This window comes from Cutaneotrichosporon oleaginosum (assembly GCF_008065305.1).
Source record: "Cutaneotrichosporon oleaginosum strain ATCC 20508 chromosome Unknown ATCC20508_contig04, whole genome shotgun sequence".
NCBI lineage: Eukaryota > Fungi > Basidiomycota > Tremellomycetes > Trichosporonales > Trichosporonaceae > Cutaneotrichosporon > Cutaneotrichosporon oleaginosum.
Window position 1 is genome coordinate 967,298 of NW_027072173.1, and position 18,571 is coordinate 985,868.

Sequence of the window (18,571 nt, forward strand, 5' to 3'; positions counted from 1 at the left end):
GTTGATCTGAGGCCTCACAGCGATGGGCGGTGACTTGTATCCATCAGAGGATCTGCCAACTGATCAGATGCGCCCACATACCCTTTCGCCGGAAGTGCGACACTCGATCTGCACCGCAAGGTAGGCTGGTCATGTGGTTCTCGACGATATTCCAGATATTGAAGACCGCTCAGATCTGATCTGTGAGGAGCGACAGGGCGTGAGAATTTTGGTTCAGTACCGAACGTCCCCTCAAAAGAGGTCTGCGTTGGAGTGGTGGCAGGCAAGGAACAACCACTAAGTCGACGTATACTCACTCCTTCTCATTGACGCAAGTCTCGTAGAAGAGCGGACTGGGACACTTACATAGAGGGCGTACAGGTAGTTGCTGTGTTTGCCCGAGAAAAGGGGTGCTGGCTGAACCGATCTTAGCCGTGAGGCGCCTGGTTTCCCAGACTTGGCGGAGAGTGTCGCGACCGCTGGTGACCCGGCTTCTACTCCCATCAATGTCAATGCCGGCAACTTTTGTTGCACGCGACAAATACAAGTCTGCATCAGTATCTACGCAGACGCCGTCGCCAATGCAGTCGCCTGCGCCGCCGTCGCTCCAGGAGCGGAGACCGGCGCCGCTGATGCTCCCTCTGCGGGTGCCGCCTCGGGCGCCTTGGCCTTCCCGGTCTCAAGAAAAACCAAGTAGTCCGCAACACCCCACCCTTCGCGGGGGTTTGGTGCTAGTGGCTCCGCCTTCTGCTCTTCTTCCTCCTCGTCATCTCCAAAGAGGTCTTCCTCCTCCTCTTCTTCCTCCTTCTCCTCTTCCTCTTCTTCTCCCGGGCGATACGTCCAGTCGTACTCCTCCCCGCGTCGTTCAATCTCGCGCATCATCCCGCGCGCGCGCTGGCTCTCTCGCCCCAGCCGAGCCTTAAGGCGATCGGTGTGGCGTTGCAATGCGCCCTCGTCAAGTCCGCGCAGGGTGTCCAGACCCAACATCCCGCGGGCTCCTGGCACGCTCTCTGATTCCGGCATGGGTAGCGTCTGGGTGTTTATCGCCTGAAATAGTACGTCTTGTGCCAACTGGTCGGCATCGGGAGCGAGGGGGCGCAGCGGGTGTACGAGGTAGTGCGCGAGAGCGGGTTCTGTCCCTTTGGGTGGCGGGGTGGAGATGAACTTGCTCAAAGACTGGACACGGGAGAGGAGGAGGGTGTAGCGCTGCAGAAGGGTATCCCTGGGGTCAGCTTCTCGCTACCAAGAGGGAAACGGAGCCATCAGTGGATGTGCGGAGAAGGTGAGGAAGGAGGGAGAGCGATGCGCGTGCGAGGGCTGTTAAGAGCTGACAGCTGCGCAGCTGCGGGCTGCGAAGGCGAGAGCGGACTGCTGGGCAGTAGATCTGAACCTAACCGTGCTAACCTCGCCATATCAGCATCTCATGACGACTTACCAGCTGGGAAACGTCGCGTTCACATTCCCCGCACTGAGCTGGGTCTTGAGTGTGTCGATATCGTTGATAGTGGTGGCAAGTTGGGGCACGAGGCTCTGCACTGCAGCAATAGGAATGCCCACAGGCGCTGGGGGGACAAAAGGGACGAGTTTCTGCTGTCCTTGCATGTTGAGAGACGGAGTGAGGTTACGTGGTGCCGGTGATGGGAGAATGAGTGTTGTTGAGGTTGTGCGAAGATTGAGGAACGGCCCGATATCCGACCTCCACTCCACGACCCTCAACATCAAAACATCCTCCTTCACCACCGTGCTGTGCGATGCAGCAGCTACTGAGTACGTGCATTCTCCCCAGGCGAACATGGGATAGCGCTATCCTTCGTTTGCCTGAGCTCAACCTCATCGTTGCGCTGCCTCCGATCAGCACTGACGCCAGATCCGTTCGCACAAAAGTACCCCGAGGCAGTCGACTGCACCCTCTCCTCCCAAGCGACGTCGGTACGCTTCAACCCCTCCGGCCCATATGCTGGGCACTACCTTGCGGCGGGGGGCAGCGATGGCCTAGTGGAGGTTTGGGATGTGGAGACGCGCGGAATCGTGCGCCAGCTTGAGGGGCATGTCAAGGCCGTAGGAGGGCTGAGGTTTGTCTCTTGGCCGAGTGCGCGCATCTTCCCCTTGCTCACACCAGCTGGTCGCGCAACAACCGCTTCCTTCTCTCCACGTCTTTGGACGGCACGGCTATTATCTGGGATCTCGCCCCGCTCTCGCCTCTTCTCCGGCAGCGAGTGGGCGCGACCTGGCCGCGCAAAAGGACATTACGGTTCGATGCTCCGCTGTCCACTGGCGCGTTCCACCCGCGCAATGCCGGTATCATTCTCCTGACCCTTGCATGTAACGAGGTGGTGCTCGTTGATTTGCGGGGACAAGCACCCAGTGAAGGGGGCCAGCGCTGGGTGCTGGAAGACGTGATGGAGGGCGAGGGGGATGGTGAAGAGGAAGGCGAGCCGGCGAAGAAGAGGTAGGTCTGTGTGAGATCCAGCTAACATCAGGCAAGCACTCACATGTGCGGCGTGGTCGCCATGCGGCTCCAGGATATACGCGGGCACGAATGGGGGCATGGTGCTCGTCATCGATCCGGTGTCCCGCCTCGTACAGAGTCGCATCAAGGTCGGCACGAGCGGGATCAAGCAGCTGGCGTTCGATGGAGCAGGCCGCAATCTCATTCTGAACTCGACTGATCGCGCTCTCCGTGTTCTGACGGTCTCTCCGCAGACAGGCGCTCTCGCCCCCATTCACCGCTTCCAAGACCTCGTGAATCGTACCCCCTGGCACGCCGTCGGCTTCTCGGGTGATGGCGAGTACGTTTTCGGCGGGGCGGGGCACAAGATGAGCCACAACGTATTTGTGTGGGACCGCGAAGCCGGCGCACTCGTCAAGGTGTTAGAGGGGCCGAAGGAGAGCTTGATGGATGCGGATGTGAGTTGCTGAGCAGCGCAGATGGTTACAGCGAGCTGATTGCAGTGGCACCCCACGCGACCAATCATTGCCACAGTCGAAAACTCTGGCGACGTGCATATTTGGCAGACTTCCTCGCCAGACAACTGGGCGGCTTTTGCGCCAGGCTTCGAGGAACTGGAGGAGAATGTCGAGTACGACGAGCGAGAAGACGAGTTTGACATTGTAAGTGCGGCAAGGCGGAAATGAGTGCCTTCTAGAGGCAGTTGGTCCGATCTCTGCAGTCATCCTCACATCGTCTGCAGCCACTAACGCGCAGGAAGACGAAGATGACGCGGCGCGCAAGATGAACGAAGCAGAGGACGAGGTCATTGACGTTCTCTCTCCCGCGGACGACTTTCCTCGGCGCCCCGAGCCTGCCCTCGGCGCCGCCGGGGCGGCTGAGCACGACGAGGAGGACGAGGCCGCACGAGCAGCACGCTTGGTCCGCGCCGCGGCGGAGTGGGCCGACGCACAACCAGATGACGATGGGTGGGAGGGGTTTTACCTCTCCATTGACCTTCTCGAGGAGCCGATCGAGAACGAATAGAGCCAACATACGCGACTGGTGATGGAGGATGTAGGCTAATGTGGTGCCAAAATCATATGTATGACTATGAGCTCCTCTACATGTACGCGTCATCGAGACAAGGCGACGACAGTCTACTGGCCTTTAGCTGGCGTCAGCGCATCGCTCAGATGACCCACTCCTAGGTGTCAAGGCCGCTCGGGCACGGGCGGTGGGTGCTGAGCACGTGCTCCGCCGCGCGGCTGGCGCGCAGTGTATGGGCGCGGCGGCACCTCGGGCTTCTCACCTGCACGTGCGGCGTCACGCTGCTTGCTTGCAGCGGTCTCAATGCGAACGAACTCGTCCGATGGCCCCGACTCGCCAGCGCGGACACTAAGGAATGCCTTGGGTCAGCAGGAGTCCGAAATTGAGTCTGTGGAAACGCAAGTCAAACGTCAGCAGAGGAGACTTACATCACCCATCAGCCCCAGCGCGGCGGCACGCAGCTCGCGCTTCTCGCGCGACACGTTTGGATCCCCCAGAACCTTGTCGCACGTCTCGCGGATCACGCTCTCAACCTCCATCTTCGCGCCCTTCCACAGCGTGCGGACGCCTTGCTCGGCTGCTTGTTCTTCGAGCTTGCGCAGCTCCTCGGGCGACACCCCCGACTGCTCTGCTGCCTGCAACTTCTCGAAGACGCTCTTGAGCTCGAGTGCAGAGCGTACAGTCGACACACTGGAGTAAGCTTACTGGTTGGGATATGCCAACTCACGCCTCGGACACGGCGTTGAACGTGTTCTTCGCGCCATGAAACCAACCCAATGGGGCGAACTGAGCGGATGCCTGGGGTCAGCGCAACAATGAGAAACGGCTTATTCCTCACCAAGTACTGCGCCGATCGCGTCTTGTACGTTTGCCCGATCGAGTGGAGCAGGTCCACGCCGTAGCTTTCCTCCTTCAGGTCCTCGGCTTCGAGGCGGCAGATCTCCTTGAAGCTCGGCCCAACCTGCGGGTCGTCTGGCCCCTTGGCGGCCTCCGTGAAGATGCTGAGCTTGCGCACGAGGTTGGCCGAGAGCTTCTCGACGCGCTCGGCACGCTCCCGTGCCTTTTCCTCATTCTGTTGGCGCTCTCGCTCTGCCCTCCTCGCCTGAGCCTGCGGGCTCAGCTGCGGCTTGCCATTAACCATCACGACATCGTCCTCCTCCTCCTCGTGCTGCTGCTGGAACACATTCTTCATGTCCTTGCCTGGCATTAGCTAGTGCATCGCCGCTGCGCTCACCAATGCTGATCGTCCCGATAAGGTCCTCGAAGCGGGTGCCTCCGAACATCTGGCCAAAGACCTCCTCGGGGTCGATCTGAGCCTCCTCGGCGCCGCCGCCGCCATTCTTTTGCCCAAACTCGTTGTACTGCTTGCGCGTTTTTGGGTCGGACAGGACCTGGTACGCAACGCTGATCTGCTTGAACTTCTCCTCGGCGTCGGGGTCATCGCGGTTCTGGCGTCAGTGGCTGTTGATGATAACAGGTAGAGCGGCGCAGGTGCGCACGCGAAGCCGGAAACAGCATGATTAAAGCAGATGGAGGTGGCAACAACGAGCCAGGTGACAGGCAGGAAGGAAGTGAAGGGGAAGGGCGTGAGGAAGAGTCACGAAGTACGGGAAGGCGGTCTGGGCGCCGCAACTCACCTTGTCCGGGTGCAGCTTGATGGCGAGGCGGCGATACGCCTTCTTGATCTGCTCGGTCGTTGCGGTCGCCTCCAGCCCCAGGACATCATAGTACGCCATGTCGATAGGGTTGGCGTCGGTGCCGATCCCGCGGCGCTTGGTGGAGGGCTTAGGCGGGGGGTTGGGCGACGCGTTCGCGCTGCGCCGCGCGGCATCGTGCGCAAACAGCGCCTTGCACGCCGAGCAGCGCACACGCAAGCCGCCAATATACGTTGGTGGGACCTGGTACTCTTGCGGAGACGCGCATCTGGTGTGAGCTGGTGGTTCCAAGCAAAGCGAAGCACGCTCCGCCGGATGGGTGGCGAAACGGTCTCAGCCACCGACGTCGACACCGCATGCCGCACGCGCACGCACGCGCACACATACTCACTCGGGACAGTCGACGGGGACGTAGTTGCCGCGCGGGCGGGCGTCGACAATTGTGGACATGGTGGAGTGAGTGAAACGGAAACAGCGTCACGAGATTTCAGCGGGCCGGACGTGCGGACGAAGGCCGGCACCACATAGCTTCATTCCCATCTCCAAGGAAAGTTGTTGTTGAGATTGCATATCACCTCTCAACAAGCTTACAAACTCACTCCGCCCATCAGTCGTCGGACGGACTTTCTGCTCGCCCACTATGCGCATCCTCGCGCAGGTCGATCATGACCGCCGGACGGCGCTCCATACCCGTCTGCGGGCAAGTAACACCGCCGCTTCTCCCGCCCTCGCGCGTCTGCGGGACAGCGCAGACGACGAAGAAGTTCCGCTGCATGTATGGGCGCTGGGTGGCGAGGAAAGCGACACAGCCCCGGATATGCGCAACCTCCAGCTTGCCGAGACTGCGGCGCACGCTCCGTCCAAAGGTGGTCTCATCGACCCCACTCAGGCGCCCCCCAAGCCTCCGGCCGCCCCAACCTCTAACCCCACGACCGTGCCAGAACTTCTCGGCCAGCATGCGCCCGGCGCTGCTGCCCAGCCCACGCTGCCGCCTCTCGCTGGGGCTGACGACCTCCTCGGCGGGCTAGTGGGGCACACCTGGGCTCGATGGCTACATATCACCTACCTCTTTGTTTTGCCGGCTGAGCGGGGTGCCGGCTTAGGACGAACTTTGCTCCAGCACGCGGAGCGACTTGCGCGCGACCGGGGCTGCGTAGCCGCCATTGTACAGACGTGGGATTTCCAGGCTCCCGAATTCTACATCGCCAACGGATATGAGGTTGCGGGCAAGGTGGAGGGATATCCGCCAGGTATCACAGACTTCACGCTCGTCAAGCGTTTCAACGATGGTGAAAAGGCGACTGTCCGCCTGGGCGTCACTGATGTGTAATGAATAGATTGATCTCCACCCTCTGTAGCCAAGTACAACATCACCGAATCATGCAGCGCAACAATTGCATCGTTTCACATCGTAAGAGCGTTAACACTACCTAACTGATTTCCCGTGTATGTAAATTAAGCTGGGTATCACCATTAATCACGTCGGCGGCGCGGATTACTGGGCACTCTGACCGTTGGCAATGCTCTTGGTGGGGGTCAACGCAAACTTGCTCGAGCGCGGAGTCTCGGGCACGATGCCTTGCCTGGAGCTTACACTAGGGGTGCGGCTACGAATACGCGACATGCCTCGCTGAAGAGTACCGGCCTGCCAGTCAAGGCGGAGCTTGACTTGGCCCGAGCCCTGGGTGAGCTCGACGAAGACGTCAGCAGTCGGGATGGCGGGCTGGAGGTGCCGCCAGATGTCAACGACCGCCTCGCCCAGCTCGGTGTCCTTGCCGAGGGTGTGCTTGTCTGTACGTCAGCCTCGTCTGATGCGCGGGGATGAAGTGATTGGATAGGCTCACCGTAAACGCTGAGGGACAGCTGAGTCGTGCCAGGCGCAAGGTTGAAGCCGAAGGTCTCATTAAAGTCGCCCTCTGTACCCTTGATATGGTCGGTTTTTTGGGACTTGTGTCCAACACGGACTGCAACGTAAGGCTTCAGCGCCGATGCTGAGTGCGAACCCTGCGGCTGCACATCCTTGACGCTGAGAACGGAGACGGTGAGAGTGCCAGGTTCCTGCGGGGCCTCGGCGGCACCGGGAGGAAGGGTGGTAGCCTCCTGGCCGACAGGCAGCGAACCACCGCTGGTACCCGCTGGAGCCGAGACCTGACCTGCGCTGGCCTGGGGAGACTGGCCCTGGCCAAGCTCGTAGCCCGGGACAGCAAGATGCGAACCGCTCACGGACGGGTTCTCATCCACCTCGCGCAAGATCTCCTGTGGCTGGTTCTGAGTGACGGACGCGGAGCGGTTCTTGTTCCTGCCGAAGAGGCGGCCGGGCGCACCGACGACAGTGCCAACACCCCGGCCCACGCCCCCTACAACGCCCTTGCCGACGGCCACGGGTGCGCCAAGAGCCGCACCACCAATGCTGGTGATGGCTCTACCGGCGCTACCGAAGGCGTTGGTGTTGGTCCTGTGACGCGCGATAATCATGGGGCGGAAGACCATCTGGAGCTGAAGGGTGCCATGGCTCTCGCCGTTGTGCATAACCGGAACGTCAATGTTGGAAGGCTGGAAGGGCTCCATGGCGGCAAGGTCGATCACAGCGTCACCCATTGGTGTGGCACTCCCGACACGGTCCCAATCATTGACCTGCGCGATGAACCGCGACCGAACACGTGATGGCACAACCGTCTCAAACTGCTCGTTCCACTGAGGGTCACGGGTCTTCTTTTTCGTCTCCGACTTGAAGACTTTGACATCGTTCAAGAGGAAGGTGACATTCGGGTCCGACTTGCCACCGCGGTCCACGCCTTTGAGGCCCTTGCCGCCGACGAGGGTCACTGAGAGCATGCCCTGGTCGTTCATGCTCTCGCGGGGAGTGAGCTGGATGTCGACGGGGACGTAGCGAGCGCTCATTTTGACAGAGCTGCGGCCACCGTTGCCCTTGGGGTCCGAGAGAATGAATGTCGCCTCCTTGTTCAGGGCCTGCTCGAGGAACTCGCGGGTTTCCATTTGGACCTCAGCGACAATGTCCTCCTTCTCGTCATCGTCGTTAGCGTTGATACGAAGCCAGGTGCGACCGAAGTCAAGCTCCCGTACGAAGCCCTCGCCGACCTGGTCCCAGCGCTGGTGAGCACTGCGAGCGCGCTCCGACGTGTAAGCAGGCCAGTAGCCGTCGTCGAAGAGGATCTCGAGAGCACCCTTGCGCGCGAGCGTGCCCTCGATGACCTGGAACACCAGAACGCCGGACTGCGACTGGACCAGCTGCTCGGGGGTCATGACAACGCCCTTTTCGGGGTCGGCAGCCGCAGTCTCCTCCTCCTTGATGGGGTTGCCATCCTTGTCCTTGGGAGCCGCCTTAGCATCGGAAGGAGTGTCGCTAAGAGTCTCCATCGCGCCAGCCTCCCCGGTTGTGCCGTTAGGCGAGCTACCGTTGGCGCTGACAGCAGCCTGAGCAGCCTCCTGGACGTCGTTCGCCTTGGCGTCAAACGAGACACCACCGCGCAGCGACATGGCTGGGTTAAAGTCAACGTCAAAGTTGAGAGTGCCCTTGTACTGATTGTTCTTGCCGAGGAAGATGCGCTCTGAAAGGGAGCGACGACCGGTGGACTGGTAGGGATAAGCCGTGTTGCTTGGGTTCTCAATGGCCGTCTCCGAGACATTGAGAGTAACGCTTCCGAGGCTGCGGTCCTTGCCGATGTTCTGGTAGTCCATGAGTTCGATTGTGACCCTTTCCTTGAGGCTGTGGACTGGAACGTAAACGATCTGGTCCCAGGTGGGGTTAAGGGTATCGTCGCAGACCTCCGTGCGGGCAAACGTCTTGGAGCCGACCATGACCTTGGCGTACGGGTCCGACTTGCCCATCGCCTCAACGTTCTTAACGTCAACAGCGTTCTTGAGGTGGATACGGAGGACGCCGATAGGAGGAACGTAGGTGCTGGCGCCGTCAATAGATCCTGGGAGGTTGACAGGCTTGAAGGCCGCGGTGAGACGGATCTTGGCACCCTTGGAGCCGGACAGGGGGAACCAGTCGTTGCCCTTCGCCTTGCCTTCCAGAATGTCGGCGAGGCGAACAGCGACGCGACCGATCTCACGCTCAGACTTGGTGTCGATGACGCGAGCGGTGATGACAGAAGCGTTCTTGTCGGCGCAGATAAACTCTACGTGGTCGTTCCAGCCAGGCGAGGCGTTCTTCTTGACAACCTTGGTCTCGTGGATGGGAACCTTGCCCTTGCCGAGGTAGATGAGAGCCTTGGCGCTGATGTCGTTGCCGAGGCCGAAGTCCTTAGCTTGAAGAATCTCGAGACGTGCAATTCCGGAGGGAACATCGGGAAGAGGCTGGAACGTGCCGTCGGGGTTCTTCTCCGGGAGAATAGCTGGGTAGTAGGAGAGGTTGTAGCGCATCTCCCCACGGTCCTTGCCCGCGTCCAAGATGCGGCCAACGATGCCCTCCTGCTCGGCGTCCTCGGCGAGCGTGAGAAGTTCGTGGTTGACCGTTCCGAGAAGAGCATCGGAGCGCATTTCGTTGTAGTCCATGACGTTAAGGCTGAGCATGTCGTTGAGCGACTTGATGAGGACGAACTGAGTTTCGTTCCAGGTGGGAGACGTGGACGACTCGATGGTTCTGGTGCGGGCCACTGCCTCGCTGGCGCCGACAGAGAGCGAGACATACGGGTCCGGGTCACCGCCACCAAACTTGGCGCCCTTGAGGTCCTTGGCATCGATGATCTGGACCTTAAGAACACCGTTGGCGGCGTCGAGAGGCGAGCCAGCCATCATCTGCTCGAGGTCGAGCGTAAAGACATTAGGGTCGTACATCATGGGGCCAAGGTTCGAGTGAACCTGATCGCGGATGAATGGGGCAAGTCCAGGAATGCTGTTGATGTCGAACCCAAGGGTGTCACCTCCAATGGGCTTGAGAACATAGTCGAACGTGGGCTGCTCGAGGAAGCTAATCTCGACCTTCTGAATGTGCGGGAAGTTGTTAATGAGCGTCATCTTGATACGCATGCGGCCCGAGAAGCAGATGTTCTCGAGGAGGACGGGCATGCCCGTCGAAACCATGCCCTTGCCGACACGGATCTCGAGAACGATCCTTGGCTTAGTGCGGTGCTCGGCCTGATTGGGAGGGATGTCCGAATCGTCGGTGGGAGTGAATGAGAGGGCCCAGTCCATGACAACAATGTCGTCGGGACTGACGTCAGTTTCGATCGAAAGACACGCGGCGGGTCCACGCGTCGACGCGTTTCAGGGGTATAAACTCACGTCCTGGGGAATGTACGGACGTAGTCGATGCGGGGCGCCTTGTTGCCGACTGTTACCATTGTCAGTATTTTGTATAGCGCATGCGGGGTGACGCACGAGTGAAGGTGGTGAGCTTGAGCGAGTCGAGGAAGCTCGGGCAGTTGGCCTCTAGGGCGGGGGCAACGCCATCGACAATGGTTTTGGAAAGAACGGGCTCGTAGATCAGCCAGAAGCGCTCGAGGAAGCTGTTCAGCCAGCCGGCAGACTCGTTCTCGGTCATCAAGCGGGTTTTGCTCAGCTCGCGCTGAATGTCGTCGCGAGCGCGCTGACGGGTACGCTTAATCGAAAGAGAGTAATAGGTGGCGCAAGTAGCCAGAATGATAAACAGCGAGCCCCAGCCGAAGCGGAGCCACGTCACGAAGCGGGTCGCTAGGACAGCGAAAAAGATCTGGTGTGAGCACTGAAGGAGACCGCGATGGCGAACGCCGTGCGTTCACCCTCGCATCACTTACGACGCCGGCATTGTGATACCACGAGCCATAATACTGCTCCTTGCTGGATGCGTCAGCACGCCATCTTGCACTTGCAGCTGGCCCAAACACCACACTGCAGCACTCACAGGAAGCCGCTAAGAATGCTCAGTTCTTGGGCAGTCTGAGCGTCGGGCCTGCCCTGCCCCGCGATGCCAGCGACTTCCTTCCAACCGATCCCCATCTGTTGTTGTAGTCAGCCTCCGCTCCCGCACAGAGGTAGTCGTATACGTACCCATTCCGGGATGCCGGGCAGGACAGTCTTGGGGATGGTACCAGGAATGTCGTCCTCCTGCGAGGTCAGTGCCGAATCCATGAGAGAGAGAGTAGGAGAATGGTGAACGAGTGTGGGGGGAAAGAGGTGAGCGGAAGAAGATTGATTTCGGGGAAGGAAGGAGGGAGGAGTGTGTGAGAGGAGTGAGATGAACAAAACGCACAGTGGGGGCCGATGCCTTCTTGGCGTCCGCGAGGGAAACGGTAGGCTTCGGGGCGGAGCCAGCGGTCGACGTGTCAATGGCGACGGCTGTGCACGGTCAGCGCGGGCTCTTGAGACCCCTCAACGTGCCCTCTATCCCCCCCTCTTCGCATGCCTCGTCGCGAAGGGCACATCGCATTCTGGATGTGCACGGATGACTGGACGCCACCTCCATCCGCTGAGACATGTCTGTCGATCGACACCGCCCGACGCTCCAGGCGACTCACCACGAGCACTGTTCTTGGGATCATCCTTGAGTGCGCCCATACCCGGCATCGAGCCGAGGACGTTCTTGGCCTGGCCGCCGAGAGCACCGACACCGCCGATGGCAGCACCACCGACACCGGTCACGACGCCGGTCGCACCCTTGCCCACAGCGCCGACGCCATGAATGGCAGCGCCGCCCACAGCGCCGACGCCCTGGACAGCACCCTTGCCGACCGCGCCTACGCCTTTGCCAACACCCTGGCCGACACTGACAACTCCTCGGCCGAGGGCCTTGGGAGCACCGAAGACGCCCTTCAGGCCGCCTCTCTTCGAACCCGCGACCTCGGTCTTCTCCTCAGGCGATGCCTTGGGGTCAAAGCTCTGAATGTCAGCTGATGCACTGGAGGAAGGAAGGTGGATAGAGATGCAGCAGTGGAGAGAGGCATGTCGGGAATTGTAGCGCTCAGCCGAAGCAGGTCAATATGCGATCCCTGGCCTCTGGGATCTCTTGAGGGCCGAGGGTCACCTTGCAAGCTGGCACGTTGGCACCGAGCTCAACCTGGCAGCCTGGCTGCAGCCTCTAATGGCAAGAAGGTGTTGATTTAGCAGCCAGCAGACCGTGGCAATCACCTGGTCACAGCAAGGACTCACGTAGACGGTGGCACCCTTGGCAGCGTCGTGAGCCACGACGTTGGCCACGGCCTCCTGCTGGCGCTTGTTTAGACTGCTGGGAGCGACATCCTTGGGGTTGATGTTGGCAGCCTGTGCTGCACCGGGATAGGGGTCTTGAGCCATGTTGTCGTTCTCTCGCCCGTGGCGGTGGGTGAGAGATGAGAAAGAGAGAGATCAACAACAGGTAACCAAATACCGGCGTTGACCGAGGATTGGAGAGAGGGCCAGGGGTCGGATGATGAAAGAAAGAGAGAGAGAGAGGGAGAGAGGGTGGATGAGAGAAAAGGACGTCGGAGGTCGGAGAGAAACAAATGAAATGATGATGATGTAGGCGGAGAATGTTGGTGGTGGTGGGAGAGGGGGGGGGGGGGGGGAGGAGGAGGAGGAGGAGAGGGAGAGCCGGGAGAGTGCGTGAGAGGATCGACGGCAATGAGAATGAAGGGTGAGTGTGTGCACGAGGTGTGTGACCTGCGTCCTGCGTCCGGCCTTCGGACTCATGCCGTTCGCCGCGAGTCGCTGGATCGCTGGGCCACGGGCAAGAGATCAGGAGATCAGGCCGAGTAGAAGCCGCGAGCTGCGAGCTGCGAGCTGCAAGAGATTGCGAACGACCGTTACACCTCAAGGCCTCAGGCACGCTGGCTCTGCGCGAAGTCTTGGGTATCAACCAGCCATCCCATCCGACGCGCATCCTCCAGGACTCGACGCACTGCGAGCCGAACTTCCAGGGCCAGTACGCAGCTGTGCCCCCTCTTCCCTCCGCCTCTAATGATCAAATTGCGTTGCCCAATTGCCCAATTGTCCACGTATCCGCGTCCTGCCACGACCTGCCATGCCTCATGCCTCATGCCTCATGCCTCATGCCGACGCAGGCAACACAGCTCGGCGGAATTGGCGGCGCTGGCCACCCGTTTGTTGATACTTGCTCAGGGGGATTAGGAGGATCAGGGGTAATCCAGCGAGCGATCGACCCCAGTCCCATGGACCCCCAGGGCTGCGAGGCCTGCGAGGGCAAGTAGCAGAAGCAACGCATGGAGGGCGAGGGCACGTTTGATGCTGATCCCCTTTGATCCGCTTTTGAATTACACGAATTGATTCGACGGGCGGCAACGGGCGCAGCCGCGACACCGGCATGGCGCTGCTCTCATGCCTGAAGCGACCCTCGACGACGGCATGCTGCAAGCGGATTGCACAGAGCCTAACCGTTCGCCCATAGTTACTCAAAGAAGCAGCTTCCGTCGCTGGATCCACGCGGCAGCCACGGTGCACCGTGTCCGATGCGCACGGCCTGATCGGAGGGACTAAGGGAGATCTAATCTGGTCCATGTCGTCATTCTATTCTAGATTTCATTCGCACATCACACAACCGACTTCGGTCCAAATTAGCCAGCAATGATTATCAGCGACGGAATAACCACACGTCAATATCCACGTGTCCATCACTCGCACCCAACAATTTCTCGCCCAGAGCGCTCCTTCCTCTTAAACTCGCGGCTGGTTATTCTTCTCCTCACTCTCCACCTCTTCTCAACTCGTCGACATGCTTACATCACCGTCGATGCGAAGCCACTACGCTGACCCCTTCGCCTTGACTTACAGTAAAGAGCACTCACTATGCCTCGTTTCTCCCCTCCTCCCTGCCACTTCCCTCTCGTCCCCTCCTCTCTTCTCCCCTCTCTCCTCCCGTCTACCCCCCGTTTCTACCTCTCCCCACAACTCCTTTACACAGCCCCTTTATTCACGTTTGACACCCAACTCCACTGGTGTCCGACGGGGAAAGGGGGGCAAGATCAACACCTCTCTGCCCAGGGAGCGACTGGCTTTAGTCGGCCGGGCGTGACTACTTGTGACAAAGCGAGCTCCATCTCGTGGCGTCCGCGGGCGGAGTGGGACATCTACCATCTTTACCCTCTTCGTTTTTCTCCACGTCTTACAAGATCTGAAGGTATTCGAAGGGCGTCGAGATGCGGCAGTATCGGCGGGTGCTGCTAGGCATTTTTCTTCCCCTCTTCTGTACTCCGATGCATATCTAGATTCTACCACATTGCCAGCACCTCGGTCTACGACGCCGGGTCCCACTCCTCGACAATATCGTAGAGCTCCTTGGCGAGGGTGGCCTGAGCAGCCCGCACCGTGTCGCCCTGCAGGGTGAGCATGAGCTAAGCGCTTGATTACCTTGGCAGCAGGAACCTGGCGGATGAAGAGATACTTGCGCCCAGCTGCAGTCAGCGGTCTGCCTTGTGCGGCGCCCAAGAAGCAGACGTACCCATGATAGCAGCGTTGGGCTCGCCGGTCCAGCCCTTCTCCGTCATCTTGCCCGCATAAGACGCGCCGCCCGCCTCCTTGAGGATGGCCATCCCGGCCTGTTGTCAGTGCGGGGCTCCCTTGTTTGTCTCGTCTACGCACGCAGACGTCCCAAGGCCAACACTGATGTCAGCTCTCATATACTAGGGAAAACTTACGCCAATCTCCCAGTACGCGTCAAGCTGGCCAGCGGCGACGAAGCAGATGTTGAGCGCGGCGCTTCCCACGGAGCGGAGAGAGTGCACCATCTTGTGGCCATCACGCTTGTCGCCCGTCAGGCGCTTGAACGTGTCAAGCTTGTTGGAGAGAGCCGGGTCGCGGCGCGAGGAGCCGTACTCAACAGCAACACTGTTGTCAGTTGAGTGACTCTTGGTAGACTCACAGAGCCTCGCTGAGCGAGTCCAGCGAGCGCACAGCCGTGGGCAGCTTGATGCTTTCATTCATGTATGCGCCGCGGCCCTCGGCGCCAGTGTACTGCTGTAAGCGGTGAGGCGGCTGCACGCACGAGAAGGTCGAGGAAAGGGTTGTAAATCACGCCGAGGACCGGGATGCCCCCAATCGCCAGACCGATCGAGGTCGCAACCATTGGGAAGCCGTGGATCTGTGTGAGCTAAGCCGAGTCTGTTCAGCTCACGAAGTTGGTCGTGCCGTCAATGGGGCTAGAGTCAGGCGCCAGAAGCTCATTAACACTCACTCAACTGGACGTCAGCTACCCATGAAACAGCGGGAGCTCACCGATCCACGTCGGGTCGTCCGTGACCTTCTCCCCGTCATACGATTCCTCGCCAATGCTGGCGTGAGTTACGTAGACAGGCTTGGGCGCACAACTTGTGGTCCGGGTACTCGGCCTTGATCTTGGCGACGAGGAACTTCTCGACCTGCTGGTCGCACTCGGTAACAAGCTATCGTGAGCGGGGCGTGTGAACTGAGTGAGACTCACATCGACAGAGTTGGCCTTCTCCTCCTGCCCGGCGTCCTGGGAGAAGCGGCGGGCCTGCCCATCCCGCATCATCTGGCCAGCCTGGTCTCAGCGCATTCACTCTGATCCTCACCTCCTTGGCGATGGAGACGGCGAACTTAAGGGCGGCATCGAGGTCAACGGACATGGTGGTCAGTATGGTGGTGAGGTAGGGTGGAGGTCGCGTCGAACGTGTCTGGGGTCATGACGTCGTCCCTGAGGCTTACGCGGAGTCGCCTGTAATCTCCGCAACACGTGCTGTACGCGTGCGTCGGACGTAAAGAAGGCTTCGGCGATAAGCCGCCACGCTCGGAAATTTGCATTTTGGCCGGCTCCTGCACCCTGCGACACTCGCTGCCCGTCCGCGCGCGGCCGTCGAGGTCGAGACGTTCGCGCACTGCCAACTTCATCCTTCAACCAAAAATGGTGAGTCGCCGCGACATGGCTGCGACGACGGCATCGGCATCGGCGGAGAGCAACACATTCGAGCGCGTGGCCCTTCGATGCCCCGACCGGGGAGGGAGCGCTGCGCGAGCTGGTGGCCGCGGGTCCCAGTGCGAATGCGCAAGGCCGAGGGGTGGTCGTGTGTCGATGGAGCGAAGGGAGCAGCGAGCGTGTGCGTCGATGTGCGCGCCCACTGCCCCGCCGCTGTGGTCAACCCGCGATCTCGACGTCCCTCTCCTTAGAGCTCTCCGGCCAGCCGTTGCGCTGCCAAATTTCCATGGCAATGTCTAACCAACAGGGTCGCGGTCCTAAGAAGCACCTCAAGCGCCTCGCAGCTCCCTCGTCGTGGCTCCTCGACAAGCTCGGCGGAACCTACGCCCCCCGCCCGTCGCCGGGTCCCCACAAGCTCCGCGAGTCGCTTCCCCTCACGGTCTTCCTCCGCAACCGCCTCAAGTATGCCCTCACCGGCAAGGAGGTCACTGCTATCCTTAAGCAGCGCCTCGTCAAGGTGGACGGCAAGGTCCGCACCGACGAGACCTACCCCGCTGGCTTCATGGGTGGGTGATGGTCCGGAGAGACCAGTCCTTCTGGACATTTTCTCAAGCCCCGCCTTGAGTGTGAGTGCTGGTACTAACTTGCAGACGTGATCACCATTGAGGCTTCGGGCGAGCACTTCCGTCTCCTTTACGACGTTAAGGGCCGCTTCGTCATCCACCGCATCACCCCTGAGGAGGCTTCGTTCAAGCTCCTCAAGGTGAAGCGTGTCGCTCTTGGTGCCAAGGGTGTCCCCCACATCGTCACCCACGACGGCCGCACCATTCGCTACCCCTCTCCCGACATCAAGGTCAACGACTCCGTCAAGTTCGACTTCATCCAGAACAAGATCGTCGACCACGTCAAGTTCGAGCCCGGAAACGTCGTCATGGTCACTGGCGGCCGTAACATGGGCCGTTCGGGTGTCATTGTCCACAAGGAGCGCCACCTCGGCGGCTTCGACATTGTTCACATCCGTGACGTTCTTGACCACACCTTCGCGACCCGTATCGGCAACGTTTTCGTTATCGGTGAGGGCGCCAAGGCCCAGATCTCGCTCCCCAAGGGCAAGGGTGTCAAGCTCGACGTCGCCCAGGAGCGTGACGCTCGTCGCGCGGCCAAGCAGAAGGCTTAAGCGGCTTTCTTTGCTTTGTACAACCGGGGATGTGACATTCGACCTAGCATTGCGAGCGAACTGGTGCAGCGAGACAAGATTGGAGAAGAAGCTGATGCGGAAGAGCGGAGAGCTGGATCAGTCTGCAGTCAGTGAAACTCAGGGAGTGAAGTGGAGCGCAGAAGAGCCCATCAATAGCTCATCGTGTGACCACTGTTTGGTTCTGCGTAAGACGCATAGCGAGATCGAGATGAGCCTTATCACAAGGGGGCGCTCAGCAGCAGAACCACCGGATTATCCGCCCGCGGCGACAATGATCTACATGCATATCTACACTCTAGTCAAGCCAGTCGAGCCGCGGCTCCAACAGCTCCACTGCCAAGCACACCACGGGCGCTTACTCGCTCTCGACGCGGTACTTGTCCTCGCGCGCCTTCATCGTCTTCTTGAGCGTGTCAAGGCGGTCATCCTTGCTGGCGTTGTACGCCACGCTGACCTGGTTGAACGGGTTCTCGGGCGCCTTCTGGAACTGCTTGTGAATGATCTCGCGCATCTGATTCTGGCGTAGGCCCGGGTGCTGGGGTCAGCCGATCGGTTTTGGGGCGATCCGCGGAGTGCACGACTCACGTCCTCCTTGAGCTTCGGCATCTCGCGCTCGAGGTAAGCCGCAAAGGCGGCCTTGTACCGCTTCTCGGGGTGCCTCTCGATCTCACCAGCCTGAAGGTTAGCTCACCTCCCGCCCACTGCCAGTCTTCCCAGCCACTCACCTTTGCGCCCATAGCCTGGTCGCTAGTCTTGGCATTGACCACCTCGAGCGCCTCGAGCATGCCCTCGATGCCGGTGGCGCTCAGCTCGTCGACCTTGCGATCCTCGTCGCGGCGCAGCCCAGCGGGGTCGTCGGTCCGGAACACGGCGGCGATGCTCGCCGTCTGTGCCTTGAGCTTGGCCTCGGCCGCCGCCTTCTTGTCCTTGGCGGTTGGCGCCTTCTTCTTTACCGGCGCGTTCGCCTCTTCCTCCGCAAGCAGTCTCTCGCGCTCCGCCTTCTTGGCCGCGAGCTCGGCCTTCTTCGCGGCCTCCAAGTCGGCCTTGGACGCTCCCTTGGCTTCCGTCAGCACAAAGCCCCTGATGAGGGAGGCGGCTACACACGCCCCTCGCCTCGCTCAGCTCCGCAACTCACCGCCTGACTTCCACTTGTCTGCCTCGGCCTTCTCCTTGGTCTTGGCTGCCTCGTTGGCTTTCTTCGCCTGCATGTTAGTTGCCACCGACTAGCGCCCCTCCCCCTGGCCAATCCGATGCTGATGGGGTCGCCTGCGACTGCAAAGCCGACATAAACCGCTCGCAGTACGGCAGCTCTACGTTCGCATCTGCACCGCAGGCCATGGACCCACCTCGTTCTCGGCCTTCTTAGCGCGGCCAGCCTCCTTCTTCGAGTTTCCGCCCTTGTTTGGTGGCATGGTGATGTGGAAAGTTGACGATGTGGAGGTGACCGGTGCACG

The 18,571-nt window shown here is 60.3% G+C and overlaps 7 protein-coding genes across 7 annotated transcripts; 2 read left to right on the forward strand and 5 right to left on the reverse strand.

Moving 5' to 3' along the window:
- Window positions 1-540: 540 nt before the first annotated feature.
- Window positions 541-1,581, reverse strand: COLE_04841 (uncharacterized protein; the record flags this gene model as incomplete). Its single annotated transcript, XM_018422418.2, has 2 exons — window positions 541-1,201; window positions 1,415-1,581. The coding sequence occupies 2 exons, from the start codon at window positions 1,579-1,581 to the stop codon at window positions 541-543; spliced, it is 828 nt and encodes a 275-aa protein (XP_018280849.1).
- A 2,040-nt stretch (window positions 1,582-3,621) lies between these two features.
- On the reverse strand, window positions 3,622-5,562 carry COLE_04842 (uncharacterized protein; the record flags this gene model as incomplete). The annotated part of the gene is made up of 7 exons (XM_018422416.2): window positions 3,622-3,816; window positions 3,886-4,147; window positions 4,185-4,255; window positions 4,296-4,657; window positions 4,692-4,905; window positions 5,095-5,380; window positions 5,504-5,562. The coding sequence occupies 7 exons, from the start codon at window positions 5,560-5,562 to the stop codon at window positions 3,622-3,624; spliced, it is 1,449 nt and encodes a 482-aa protein (XP_018280847.1).
- Window positions 5,563-5,752: 190 nt separating this feature from the next.
- COLE_04843 (uncharacterized protein) lies at window positions 5,753-6,442 on the forward strand (the record flags this gene model as incomplete). Its single annotated transcript, XM_018422415.2, has 1 exon — window positions 5,753-6,442. One exon carries the CDS (start codon window positions 5,753-5,755, stop codon window positions 6,440-6,442), a length of 690 nt encoding a protein of 229 aa, XP_018280846.1.
- Window positions 6,443-6,607: 165 nt separating this feature from the next.
- Window positions 6,608-12,348, reverse strand: COLE_04844 (uncharacterized protein; the record flags this gene model as incomplete). The annotated part of the gene is made up of 10 exons (XM_018425208.1): window positions 6,608-6,903; window positions 6,957-10,291; window positions 10,363-10,411; window positions 10,459-10,789; window positions 10,854-10,896; window positions 10,961-11,055; window positions 11,107-11,163; window positions 11,309-11,394; window positions 11,574-11,934; window positions 12,205-12,348. The coding sequence occupies 10 exons, from the start codon at window positions 12,346-12,348 to the stop codon at window positions 6,608-6,610; spliced, it is 4,797 nt and encodes a 1,598-aa protein (XP_018280845.1).
- Window positions 12,349-14,282: 1,934 nt separating this feature from the next.
- Window positions 14,283-15,632, reverse strand: COLE_04845 (uncharacterized protein; the record flags this gene model as incomplete). The annotated part of the gene is made up of 12 exons (XM_065626370.1): window positions 14,283-14,363; window positions 14,398-14,441; window positions 14,489-14,585; window positions 14,629-14,649; window positions 14,685-14,874; window positions 14,909-15,000; window positions 15,032-15,127; window positions 15,161-15,189; window positions 15,262-15,317; window positions 15,352-15,428; window positions 15,467-15,547; window positions 15,579-15,632. The coding sequence occupies 12 exons, from the start codon at window positions 15,630-15,632 to the stop codon at window positions 14,283-14,285; spliced, it is 918 nt and encodes a 305-aa protein (XP_065482311.1).
- A 579-nt stretch (window positions 15,633-16,211) lies between these two features.
- On the forward strand, window positions 16,212-17,096 carry COLE_04846 (40S ribosomal protein eS4; the record flags this gene model as incomplete). Its single annotated transcript, XM_018421217.1, has 2 exons — window positions 16,212-16,485; window positions 16,570-17,096. 2 exons carry the CDS (start codon window positions 16,212-16,214, stop codon window positions 17,094-17,096), a joined length of 801 nt encoding a protein of 266 aa, XP_018280843.1.
- A 376-nt stretch (window positions 17,097-17,472) lies between these two features.
- Window positions 17,473-18,325, reverse strand: COLE_04847 (uncharacterized protein; the record flags this gene model as incomplete). The annotated part of the gene is made up of 4 exons (XM_018422414.2): window positions 17,473-17,652; window positions 17,703-17,792; window positions 17,843-18,177; window positions 18,253-18,325. 4 exons carry the CDS (start codon window positions 18,323-18,325, stop codon window positions 17,473-17,475), a joined length of 678 nt encoding a protein of 225 aa, XP_018280842.1.
- Between the last annotated feature and the right edge of the window lie 246 nt (window positions 18,326-18,571).